This window comes from Siphateles boraxobius, unplaced genomic scaffold (assembly GCF_051911475.1).
Source record: "Siphateles boraxobius isolate OS27281-9 unplaced genomic scaffold, OSU_SipBor_1 48, whole genome shotgun sequence".
Lineage (NCBI taxonomy): Eukaryota > Metazoa > Chordata > Actinopteri > Cypriniformes > Leuciscidae > Siphateles > Siphateles boraxobius.
This window is the reverse complement of record NW_027509119.1, coordinates 6,918,691-6,932,320: the sequence shown is the minus strand read 5'-3', so window position 1 is coordinate 6,932,320 and position 13,630 is coordinate 6,918,691. Positions and strand designations below refer to the sequence as shown.

Sequence of the window (13,630 nt, the reverse complement as noted above, 5' to 3'; positions counted from 1 at the left end):
GTTTAATAAGCCACAGACTGCAGACATAGACGAGTTCCTGGCAGGATCTGCGGAGACATGGGTTATTAGGATGTAGCCCAGAGGAAGAACTCAGCCTCAGTCATTGGATTGGACAGACCCCTGATACCTTCACTTGGCATTAAGTGAACTACCAGGAACAAATTAAATAGTGACCTGAGCTAACCAACAATGCCTCAAAGTCAGCAAACAGCCTCCAGGCAATCTTACTAAACCGATCCCCCTTGTATTGTTCCAAGGTCTTTGTTATTTAAGCCATTTGACTTAGTAACAAACATCCAACTGGGTTATTCATGCATTTTAAATAAAGGGTATATACTATTCAGCCCAAGTGTCTACATAAAGATGTCTTCACAACCCAATTTACTTCTGCACTGTGACAATTTGTTTAGATAAACTGAATATTTAATGTGAAAAAGGTTGGGTGGAACCAACTCTTTTAAAAAATAGTATTTATTACCTAAATAACAGACTTGAAAAGAATATACTAAAGTGTGAACTGAATGTAATTTTTATCAGAAAATTACTTATATGCTAACTGCAATTAAATGAAAATGTACTATAGTTTAAATTTATATTAAATGCAATAAACTGAACTTGGAGTGTTTTTTGACCCACTTAAGTAGGACTTAAGTACATCTGTATATGTAATTACGTTTGTCTTTTAAATATGGTTATGAATATGAATGTACTGACAAGCATTTATGGTAAACTTAAATATACTTTAATTTAATTTCTATTGAAACTTTTATGTCATGCATTTAAATATATTTGTAATTACACATTTGTAACGACGAAGTGGCAATTTAGTACATTTAAAATATATTAAACACAAATATATGACATTGAATAACACTACAGTTCAAATTATATATGTTTTAGTATGTTAGTCAACACATTAAAAGTGTATTTCTTAAAAAATACTGCCCTTGGTTTCACAAGGCTTAAGCCTTGTTTGAGCTGTTTTAATAGAAAGCAACTTGCACTGACATCTTAAATATCTTAAAATACTTTAAAAATACATCTTACATCTTAAAATATGTCCGTGCCATTGTTTTATCTTAAGATGCACACCAGTAATGTTTTTTTTTTTTTCCTAAGGCACATTTATAAAAGATACTGTCAGGAACTGCTCTGACAGACAGGTTGAATATCCAAATGCAGTTTTATTGGGACAATCCAAAATCATAATCCATGTAACAAGATTAAAGTAAACTTAAGTTGCCTCATTTCATTAATATTATATTATCTGCAAATACAGTTTTTGGTCATTTTAAAAGTATTTTTTTGGTCTTTTAAAGTCTTTTAATAGTTTTAAGATTTGAAGTACACTACAAATGCACCTTCAACACATTTCTTCAGTGCACTTCACAGGATGACGGATTGCAGTCATATGAGGACTCATGGCACCGCTCTTATCGGAAGTTGCAATTACAAGAAATACAATTATGATAATAAATTCATGTGCATATTGCAAGAGACAATAAAATACCACAAGAGTATACCACATCACAGCTGCGATAAGTTGTTCAAAAGACTCTAAGTGCTGTCAAGGTGCCAGGAGAAACAATTTTTCCTGTGCCACCAGTCAGTGGCACACATTCAAGAATTGTTCTATATGTTTCTATGCTAATTTTACCTCTATAGTGGCATGTCGTTGTTGTTAGTATACTCTCAGTTTGAGGCCTCTGATAGTCACAGAGCCAAAGGCACTGGCCCCATTGGCCTGGTCCATAATCCATCCTTGGACTTGTTTTTATCTACTGGGATCACTGGGTCATAAAAAGTGGGCATTCCAGACCTGAATGCGAGTCGGCTGAGGAGTAGTGATTTCTTCCTGAAACACTGCCGGCACCCACCTTTGAAGGGGCGTTTTGAACAAGAAGAGGAGGCTAAAGGTCAAGTTCACCCTGCAGAGCATCCTGGTGTGTTCAAATTGTAACACTTCCTTTTGTTGTTCAACTTTGGCTACTATTGCTGTACATCATTAAATTAAAGTGTGCATATAATAATCAAGTTCATAACTTTGGGGTCTACAAGAATAAATTGCTGCAGAACCTCTTTTATAAAAAAATTAACTTGCCTTGCCTTGCCTTGCCTTTTCACCTTCTGCCTGAAACGCTGTTTTAATTTAGCCTGCCTTCTGAAAAACCCAGTCTGATCAGGGGTGCGTTTCCCAAAAGCATCGTTAGCCAACTTTGGTGGCAAGTTCCGTCATTATCAGCATAGTTCAACGAGTCGGTGTTTCCCGAAAACATAGTTCTAACGAACATTCGCAAACAGCATCGCAAAATTGTGTGGTTTGAACTACAGCTCTTGACCTGTGGTTAGAAGCATAGTTTCTTGTTTGCTTAACATTTGAACTTAATAAATCCTTGTCTTGATCAAAATAAGCAAGCTGACATTCAGTGCAATTTTTATCTTTTGATTTAGAATACATACAAATGTAATTTACGTCTTTTAGTTTGTCAAGAGATTTAAAGCACAGTTTTTGAAGAGTGCGCATGTGCGAACGTGCTCTACCACGTAAGAACGAGCCTATGATTGATTCTGGAAATAGAGCAAAATAACTGAGAAAAATTTGAAATAGTCCTCAGATGTCATGTCCGTAATTTATAGCAAATCATCTAGCATTAATTCGATCTCAACAAATTCATTAAAAGAAGTTTTTAACTCCACCACATGCGTGACATCATTAACCAACGTGGTTGAACGACCAATTTGCGACAATATGGTTTCGGGAAACAGTCGGGACTAGCAACTTGATTTCTTCAACGATGCAACGTACTATGGTAGTTAAGCATCGAGTTACGTCGTTGTACGGGAAACGCACCCCTGATTGGTCAGCTGGTGCATTCTCGTTATTGTTCAACCGCTTAGAGTGTGTGTCAGAAATTTACCATAATCTGGTTTCATCTCCCGAGGCTTCATGAGCAGCTGTAAACAGTGTTATATCTGTGGTAACAGCATTGGAAGTCCATACAAAAGCAGCAAAAATCAAAATCACTTACAAAGGCCAGTAGGTGAGCATTATGTAAATGTCACGGAAATAATGGCAAGACTACAAACGAGGCATTTCAGGAAGGTGTTTAACTGTATGTAGGAGAGATGAACTCCCTTTGGCATGGACTTTGTGCTTTGTAACTTTGCAGATAGTTTACATTGACAAATAGCTATATTACACAGCTATATGGATATTGGTTAAAATTACCAAGTGCCCGTCCCCCAAAAAGGATAGTCAGAGGCCGAGCAAATCCTTTTGAAGAAATATTAATTATAAGACTCAGAAGTGACAAAGTCCAAAAAGTTGTGGACTCTACATTTGAGCTTTAGTCACTAACTTTCAGAGAAATTCTACATGCACTAAATTCCAGATATGAAAAATTGCAAACCTGCATGATAGTGTCCACCTCCATCAGCACTAACCTGTCGTAATCCTGGCAGATCTCCCCCACGGCTATCAAAGCTTTCAGATACTCGTTTGGCTGATATGGGTTGATGTAGTGCAGGGAACAGCTATTGCGAGGGTCCCCATTGGACGCCGTGAAGTCAATGGCAACCTAGAGAGATAATAGTATGACACACTCTTGATGAAACTGCAAAATGCAGGAGAAAAATGTAATGAGTTACATAATCTGATCGATCGTCAAATACGTTTAATCGTTTTAGTTTTACGCCTGGAACAATAGTTGTCGCCATCGTAGAACATTGAAAGGAATCGTCTGTCAACAAAAAGCAAAGCACTCAAGAGCTGTCTTTCCTAGGAAGCTACACAAAACCTGACTAGAACAGATATCCAATCAAATGTCCATATGTATAAATAATTAAAGTGCTTAAAATGGACAATATGTAGATTGTATTTGCTTAGAGGCATGCTGATTGTATAGTCATTCATCAAGCAGATGTTACAATCCAAAATAGCACAAACGGCAACCATATGCTCTGCAATACAGAGATACAGCTCATATCCCAGTAAACACCCGATATACTATATTAAACCAGTGCACTACACTTAAATGAAGATCCTATTTGAATCCTGCTCCAAAACATTGACTCCAACCATTCACTCTGAGGCTTCATTCTTTGACATCTGGTTATCTTTCATTTTAACAGGCAACGGGAGAATTCAGATATTTAAATAATGAATATTCAATTGGATTCATTAATAATCTTGGCCCATTTTGCTGCTCTAAAAGGGAGCATGAGGTGGGGGACTTAAAACAGTTTGGATGAGGTATTAATTTGTTCTGTTGCTTCCAGCAGTGAAACAATCACATTATTATTCAAAATAAAACTCAAGAGAAGCTGGTCAAAAAATGTAACAAAAAAATGACAAACGTGAAGGGGGATTAAATAACATATTCTGATATGGTTTTAAGAATTATTAGCTATTTTTACTAGCAAAAATAATCAAGAACTTGACTACGTTTTGCAGTCTGCCTCACGACATCATGTATAAATGAGCTGCATTTGCTGAGAGGAGGCAGTTATCAGTCCAGAACGTCTGGCATCAGTGTCTTCATGCTTGGTGGAGAACTTGGGCAGTAAATCTGTGAAGGGTCTGGATCGCACCGCTGTGCTAAATGTGGAGCGCACTGCTGTTCCCACTTACTGTGAAGTGTATTTGGCACCCTCCCATGATGTAGTCCAGGAAGGAATAGACTCTGTGAAGCTGCAAAATGAAGAATGAAGGGTGAGTAGAAACCCTGCCACATTTATCTGCAAGACTATCTGCAAAAGTTATGATACTGATACTGATACTACATATCAAACACACACATGTACTGTACATGAGCTATGAAGCAACTCTCAAAAAGAGTACAAAACATATGGTGTCCAAAAATGGTGTTTTTTCTTCCTTGGGACAACATGAAAGAATTATACAAAATGGCATTATACCATTACTGTACCATGGTACCACCACAGACACAATTGTTTTTGAATGGTTTCTGTTGGAGTAATGCATTAGCCTACAAGTTACGCATACGAGTTACGTAATCAGATTACTTTTTTCAACTAACTAGTAAAGTAACACAGTAAACCACTTAAACCTTCTGTTGTGTTGAGCTATTTCAATTACTTTTGTTTCATTTGTTCATTGCAATAGGCTGAAAGTCTGTAGATTTTGCCAATAAACCTGATTTCCAATGATACACACACACACACACACAAACACACAAACACACACAGAGAAGCAGAGAACTGGAGCCCAGCAGCAACAACGTTATGAACCTAATGTTGTATGTCTAAAGTATTTTTATTACTGAATTATTGTCAAACCCCCAAAATTGCCAAACCTAATAGTTTGGCCGGATGTTAGGGTTTCAGGGTTGTTAGGTAAAAGAACACAATTCTCAATCTGAATTGAGAAATGTGAAAAGGATTTTTTTAAAAAACTGACGTAAACAGCTCTATAAATAAAAATGTCCCCTATGTAAATGTGCACAAACAAGACGAATGCATTAGCCTTTTCGCACCACGCTAATGTCTTTAGGCTAAGCTTGACTGTCACACCCACCCACAACAATAATAACTATGTCTATTCATTGACAGCTTGTTGGCCAGCATTGTGCAGTACTAGCATTCCTAAAACAGGATGGGCATATCTATAAAGCTCTCTCTGTGTGCACACAAACTGTCAGGCTCTTACCTTGAGATCACTGAGAATCACCAACCCAGAGTTCTTGTAGTTCTTCTTCTTCAGTTTGTATTTTGGATTGATGCACTCCCACGTGACCTGCATGAACACAGGAAGAGATCAAAGAGGTGAGATGAGGTGGCACTGCAGCGAAGTCACTTTAACCACACATGCAGAAGGGCTGTGACATTTCTTTAATCCATTCTGGTCCTCGGCAGAAAACAGCTATGACCGATATCAAACACCAATTTATGGCTGAAGGTCTCACACTGACCTTGTTTCCTGAGGAAATCTTCTGCATTTCTTTGAAATTAGTGTAGAATTCACCAATGAAGTCATGCTTTCCCCTCGAGTCATAGTCCCAGACTAAGCACTGCAGTTCACAGACAATTACAACTCATTAACTCATATGTCTCTTATGTTTCCATGTTTCATTTTGCTCTTAGAGGAATAGTTGATTTTGACATACCAAATCTGCACGGATTACTTAAAGGAATAGTTCACCCAAAAATGAAAATTCTGTCATTAATTACTCCCCCTCATGTCTTTCCAAACCCGTAAGACTTTCGTTCATCTTCGGAACACAAATGAAGATATTTTTTATGAAATCTGAGAGCTTTCTGTCCCTCCATTGACAGTTACACAACTACCATTTTGACGCTTCAAAAAGTTCATAAAGAGATCATAAAATTAATCCATATGAATCGAGCGGTTTACTCAAAATTCACTGAAGAGACTCGATCGCTTTACATGATGAACAGATCTAATTTAGGCTTTTAATCACATAAACATTCATCAACTCAAACATCAGTGGTAAACAGAAGCTTAAACATGTTAACTTGACGTGCGAGAACCAATGAGGTTCATTCTAGAGTTACGCAGCACGTTTGAAATTCCTCAAGATGCTTGTTATCACGCGTTAAGCAGGTTCGGTTGAGCTTCTGTTTCTGTCCGCTGATAATTGTTTATATGTGAATAAAAGCCTAAATTAAATCTGTTCATAAAGCGATCAAGTCTCTTCAGTAAATCTGGACTAAACCGCTCTATTCATATGGATTAGTTTTACGATCTCTATGATCTTTTTGAAGCTTCAAAGTGGACAGAAATCTCATCAAAAAGATCTTCATTTGTGTTCTGAAGGTGAACGAAAATCTTACTTGGAATGACATGAGAATGAGTAACTAATGACAGAATTTTCTTTTTATGGGTGAACTAACCTGCACCAAAATAGCTATTTAGCAGAATGTCCAAGATTCTGTCTTACAACAGATGTAAACTGGTCAATCAAACAACATGATGAAAAACCACTATAAATTCACCACAAAGTTAGTCCATGCATTTCCCCAAGACTGTAATGAATGTAATCAACAAATCCAATTGACTCTTGCATGTTCAAACTTGGGAAGATTTTCAGATCTGTTCCTAAAACTGTCTTCATAATATTTGGAAATTAGTGTCGTAAGGACAACTTTGATGGTGCTTTTATTTTTGTCCTTATTGGAACTTGACAGCCACTGATAACTCAATATGCGTTTATTGTAAAAGAGCATCTTGGACATCTTTTTTGTGCTTCACAAAAGAAATTAAGTCACAAAGGTTTGGAACCACATGGCACATTCTGGAGTGATCTGTTCCATTTATATTCACCTTTAACTTCCTTTCGTCATCACAGCTGCACAGAGAAATGAGAGACACCTTAAAGGGTTCCCACACAGGGTTCAAGTTGTTTTTAATCACCTGCAGATATAAAAAACAATATCATTATATAAACTAAATAGGAATATTGAACTGCAAAAGAAAGATTACTATCCCATGGGATGAAACTACTTACTTCAGTTCTGTGTACAAGCTGTTCTGTCCCATCATCATTGATCCGGTAAATCTCCAAGAATGGATCTGACTTGCTGAAGAGATCCTATACAGTCACAAGATAATTTCAGTACAGTTTACGCAGTCAAAGGAACACATCATGAAATGGACATTTTCTAAAAGACCCCATGGATTTATGAATGCAATCTTTTCTGAATTAATGTATTTTTTCTGAAACAGGAAGTTGGGCGAGGATGAAAAAAAGGACTTGTCTTTTTAACACCTCTTTAACAGGCCAATCGAGTGGTGCGGGGATGAAGTCAAACGGCGGAAGACTGATTCACCACTGGTTCCCTAGAAAATTTTCTATTGGGTTTTTAATGGGGGTTTATTTTATAAAACAAAAAGTCAAAGTATCATTAAGTTATATTTACCACAGGCTCATTAACTGAAAAAAACATTATAAAACCCCATAGGAAAATCTTGAGAGAACCAGGGGCAAATTAATCTTCTGGGTTTTGACGTCATCTAAAAGATCTATAATACCCGGAAAAAGCAATCTATTAGCATTTTGATTCATCTGAATATCAGTTGCTCGGCTGACGCCGATACCACAGATCCATGCAATTTGAAATTTGTCATCTTAGCTCATGGGCACTTTTATTTTCCTGTGCCATAAATGTCAAGTAATCAATCAATCTGGAACATGACTTCATGAAAAAACTAGCTGTGATGGCAAAGTCCATGTCATTCTTTTCAAAACCCTCTAAAAACAATCACTGGCATAAAAAGAATTCCTGATAATATCATGTCAATATTTTTACATTTATATTTAAACAAAAATATTTTTCGAACACATGACTACTTTTGATTGACTGACAAAGGAAAAAGATACTTTTTGCCCCATTGCCAGTTATGGCCATGCTAACTGTTCTAGCCATGATAACCAGCCAAAACTTGACACCTATGCTTGCTATTGCTAGGCGATGAAAGGTCCTGTGAAGAAGGTTAGCTATTAGTAATCCTGGTACTGGAATCCTGGTCCCGATTCAAAATTTAACTTTGAAGGTATTTTCACCTTTAAAATTGTTCTGCACATTTTCTTGGTCAAAATCCAGTAATTTCAACAGAAATCCACACGATCAGGAATTTCATGTGAGGTTGAAATACAACAGATTTCACTACAGGTTGACGTTGGTCATCATTTGAAACTGTAAAGAGCCTATTTTTATTTGTGCACACTCACAATAAAAACAAAACATTGTGCTTTTGTAAAATAAAGAAAATAATCAGGATGCCACTAGTTTGTGGAGCGCGTTCCAAAAATTAATTGAAACTCAGCATATAGACTACTAGCTTTTGCGTGCCATCTGAACTCTTGTTTTGGAGTGTGGATCGCCTGTGACTGACTGTATTCATTGTCTGACTGTATGCATGCACCGAACCATGACGTCTGTACCGTGACGGTTCGGGACAAATACGTGTACCATTACACCCCTATTTATGAGTATATTTTGTTAAAATTTAGGGGTATATTTCCATATTGATATGGATAAAGGCAGCAAAAAGAAATTCTGAGTTCACTTTAACTAAAAATGAGTAAAGGGAACATACAGATGTGCAATAACACTTTCGGATGGAATAATTGGTCAGGGGAAAATGCAAATTTCAATATTATTTTTCAGAGTGCATGCCCATGTGTGTTCCTGTCGATTGTGCTCATAGCTGTGGAAAATCAAATCCACAATATTGTCTGAAACAATGATTCAACATAAGGTTTCTGAATTGCGCCTCTCCGGAGAAGCCACTGAGGACTTTGTTCCTAAGTGTGTGCAGATGTGAGAGAGAGAACTAGGCAGAGAGAGATAAAGGAAGAGAGAGAGCGAGAAATGGGTAGAGCAAAGAACGAGCCATTTAATATCCCCATTTCTCGCTGCATTAGTGTGCGACATCTCCACAGGGACGCTGAAAGAGGAGGTGCCCCCACTATCCGGTTGTCAAGGTAACATCTTGCCAGTGGTTTGAGTGAAGACTGATTTAGACAAGTGATTTGTCTGTTGTTCGCATTCATCACATGCATCGCACCTCTGAAATATGCCATTGCGTTTGCAAAGTTCACTATGGACCGATGATGATTACCGGCTGCTCATTATTCCCGGAAGACATTTAAGGCTCCCAGACTCCAATGAGACAAGGACCTTAATGGCATTTTCCTTTAAAAGATGGCTTAATGCACAGATTAAAGGTTAATTTTGTGCTTGTCTTTTATGATCCGATGAAAAAATAGAGCTATCAATGTCCCCTGAAAAAGACAAAATATGTGCTAATATCTGCAAAGAACCCAATGTGAAGGTACAGCGCCAAATTAAGCATTAAAATTCACAGAGAAATTGCAATGTGAAGAGTCTTTGATAAATGTCACATAACCCAGAGCGACTTTTCGATTCAAGATGCATTAGCGACTTCTTCATAAAGAGAAATGGCATTCACATAAAGGCACAGACGTCTCTAGAATGAGTCACGTGCAGAAGCTGTCATGAAGTCCAATATAGCTTGATTTGCCAATGTGTCCATTTTGTTTAAATCATATCAGTCTGTATTCAGAGAAAGCCGACGTTATTTAAACAGACAGATCCTGTCCAAAGATAGCAGCACAGCTATTATTCTGCCTAGCCGTTTATTAGACTCCATCCATCCTCTCGCTATGATATCCGGGCCAGGATGGAGCCAACTCCGGATTTTAAGGATGAGTGTGAAGATGAAACGCCGATCAGCTCATGTAATACAGCTAATATTAACGATGCAACACATTCAGAACTCCCATATTAATGATTGTAATTCCTAACAAGTACATGAAGTCCAGTAAGCAATAATTAACAGACCTGAGGGTAAAAAATGTGAAAAAGCGCGCTGCAACTTAAACAGCAATTACAAGAGGGGGGACAATAAAATCCCCGTCCATGAAAAAGAGCATTACAATGGTAAGCTGGTGAATATGTCGTGGCTGATTGCAGAGATAGCTTGAAATGAAAGTGAGAATTCAATTTTATTCCCTTATGGAATTTGCCATCATTAGCCTTTCAGAATTAGCCTGGTTAATGTTCTGTTGGGCAGGCGGACAAGTTCGTTGCTAGTACAGAAATAAATTAGTGATGTGACCGTGTAGCCTCTGCTTTCATGCATATGCAATGTGCAATGAATGTGGCTCCATATTCTACACACGATTTACTGCGTCAGCATATGTATTTTACCAAGAGAAACCCTACTTTAACAAACTTGAGATGACATGCTGGATTAGTTTAATGCATTTTTTAGTTTAAGAGATGGAGGATTATCTACAGGCATGGAATATGTATAGAGTATTTGTATAGAGCTTTTTTCACACTGCATAGAAGCTGTGAATATACTGTGCGAATACACAAGAGGCACAGAGATGGCATAAATGTATTTACACAGATTGACAATTGCAGGAAACAATTTATCACGTACATTGATTGTTTTTTTGTCTGCATATCAGATGCTTTAGGTGCAGAAATTGCCAGGGGTGCATATCCTAAAAGCTTATTTAGCCAACTATGGTCAGAAGTTATATTGTTACAAACATACACTGCCAGGCCAAAAAAATAAAAAATAAAAGGTTGCGGATTGGATTTTAATAGGCAAATGCTTAAGAGTCTATGATTGGATCATTATTGCAGTGATTATTATGTTTCTAGCATGTTATATGATTGGTAACAGTTCTTCTAACCCTATAATTGATGCAGTGTGTAGCTTTTCATTCATTCATCATGGCCATATTCCAGGATGACAATGTCAAGATTCATCAGGCTCAAATTGTGAAGGAATGGTTGTGAGGAGCATGAAGAATCATTTTCACACATGAATTGGCCAGACCTTAAATTCATTGAAAGTCTTTAGGATGTGCTGGAGGAGACTTTACAGAGTTCGACTCTTGCATTGTCAATATAAGATCTTGACCAAAAACTGATGCAGCTCCTGATGGAAACAACATCACAACATTTATTTTCATCAAGAGGTGCATCAATTTTTGGAATAGTGAAAGAGGAATTGTTAGAGTTTAGGGCTTTCCATTCAGATCAACCCGATCATTTCCATCTGATTAAAAGGGAAGAGGAATTGTGTTCCAGCATCAGCAAAAGATTTTGATCCAGGAACATGTCCTAGTTGGCAAAATTACAGTAGGCCAATGGTTTGCGTGGGTGCTTTGGCTTACTGTATAAGCGTCTCCAATCGGAATCACAGCCTGTGCCTTTTGTCATGAAACAGATGCCAAATAGCATTTCTGTCTCACTGTAAAAAGATGAATAGACGATTTATTGATTTCACCACCTAATGTGGGGTTGAAGGAATGTGAAGCTTGAGTGAACAAGTCATAGATGTCGATTTGCTGTTTCCCTTCATTACTTGAGATGTATGAATTCATGAGAGCCAGATTTAAAAAGGGTTGAGGAATGAACATTAAAAAAAGCTGTTTTAAAGATAACCGCTGAGCACAAATGTCGCCCCAGGCTAAGAGGAAGAGAACAGCAGCATACGAAAGAGGAAGAGGGAGGGCGGGAGAAACGAGAGGAAAGAGTAGGAGAAGCAGATGAGATGAGTGCTGAGAGTAGGACGAGGGCTGCAGAGGCGTTTGTGTAAGTGCAGACACCTGCAGGACTCCAGGGCACGGAGAGAGCTGTGCCGTGGGCCGGGCTGTGTGGGAAAGAGTCAGCCAGCCACCCTACGCTCCCTCCGTTAGCCCTCGCTATTCACAGAGCTTCCATTCTCATTAGGAAACCTCAGCTGAATGAATAGGGTTTCAAACATTATGCCAAAGCCAAAAAGAGAGAGTGGGATTTTATGAAGCCATAATAGACCTAATGGCTCTTAAAAGGGCTGAAATGGACAATCCAAAACATTAAAAGTGAGTTGAAAGGTTCTTTGGCAGCTGCGATTATTGGTTTCAAAAGGTAAAAAAATCACTGCTTTACAAACAAAGAATATGATTTACTGCCACTAGGTCTACTTTAATGAGTGTAAACTCTAGTGAGTTGGTTATGCTTGACAACCTTTTTTTTGTGTGTGTTTTTGAAGAAAAACATCCCTACGTACCTTGTCATCTAACTTCTTGGCACAGAAGGAAAGCTCCAAGTAACCATTGTTCCCAGAAATCTCTTCTGCGTGAATCTGGGGAAATAAGAAAGGGATTAGCTGAGACAAAGCCAACATACTGTTATTGTTTGTACTCTATATTTGGACACCCAGACTCAACATCCATATGTGCTTTTTAAACATTTTATTTTAGAACTATCTATCTATCTATCTATCTATCTATCTATCTATCTATCTATCTATCTATCTATCTATCTATCTATCTATCTATCTATCTATCTATCTATCTATCTATCTATCTATGTCTGTCTATCTATCTATCTATCTATCTATCTATCTATCTATCTATCTATCTATCTATCTATCTATCTATCTATCTATCTATCTATCTATCTATCGACCCACCCACCCATCCATTCTAGATACCATCCATCCATCCATCCATCCATCCATCCATTTATCCATCCAGCCGATCTGTCTGTCCTTCTGCCCACCCGATCCATATACCCATCCCATCAATAAATCCATCTGTCAATTCAACCAACTGCCCTTCTCATCCATCTGCTCAGCCCATCTTATCCATTCATAACCATCCATCCATCTGTCCTTCCATTCATCCATCCACCCATCCCATCTATCCTTCTTTCTGTCTGTCCTTTTGTCCAGCCATCCGTCTGTTTGCCCGCCCAGCCCAGATCTTTCTATCTATACATCTAAAAACTCACAAAGATAAGTACAGTATAAACTGAAGAGAAACTGTAGGCACTTGATCAAAAGTCTTGAGTGTAAATGTTCTTAACTTGCTTTTTTCTGGAAATGTTTTACTACATAATTTGGTAACACTTCATTTTACAGTACATGCACTTTCAATGTACTTACGGTGTTCTTACCACAAAAGTAATGAGTAGTGTGATGTAACTACATGGGTTAAGTTAAGGTTTAGGGGTAGGTTCAGGGTTAGTACCTAGTGTCATGACTACAATAAGTACTAGTATGTTCATGCGAAACAGGTCTGTTAAACAAAGTGCTACCCATAATTTAATGTGAACAGTA

General features: G+C 37.8%; 1 protein-coding gene across 2 annotated transcripts in view; it reads right to left on the bottom strand.

The window, feature by feature from the left end:
- Positions 1-13,630, bottom strand: part of cpne7 (copine VII) — a 72,145-nt gene that overhangs the window by 43,563 nt on the left and 14,952 nt on the right. For both annotated transcript variants that reach the window (XM_077201824.1, XM_077201822.1), the window contains exons 5-11: positions 12,578-12,652; positions 7,488-7,571; positions 7,304-7,393; positions 5,931-6,029; positions 5,669-5,755; positions 4,631-4,690; positions 3,445-3,578 (exon numbers count right to left, since the gene is read on the bottom strand). In XM_077201824.1, coding sequence (XP_077057939.1) covers positions 3,445-3,578; positions 4,631-4,690; positions 5,669-5,755; positions 5,931-6,029; positions 7,304-7,393; positions 7,488-7,571; positions 12,578-12,652 — 629 coding nt within the window. The remainder of the gene's footprint in view (positions 1-3,444; positions 3,579-4,630; positions 4,691-5,668; positions 5,756-5,930; positions 6,030-7,303; positions 7,394-7,487; positions 7,572-12,577; positions 12,653-13,630) is intronic.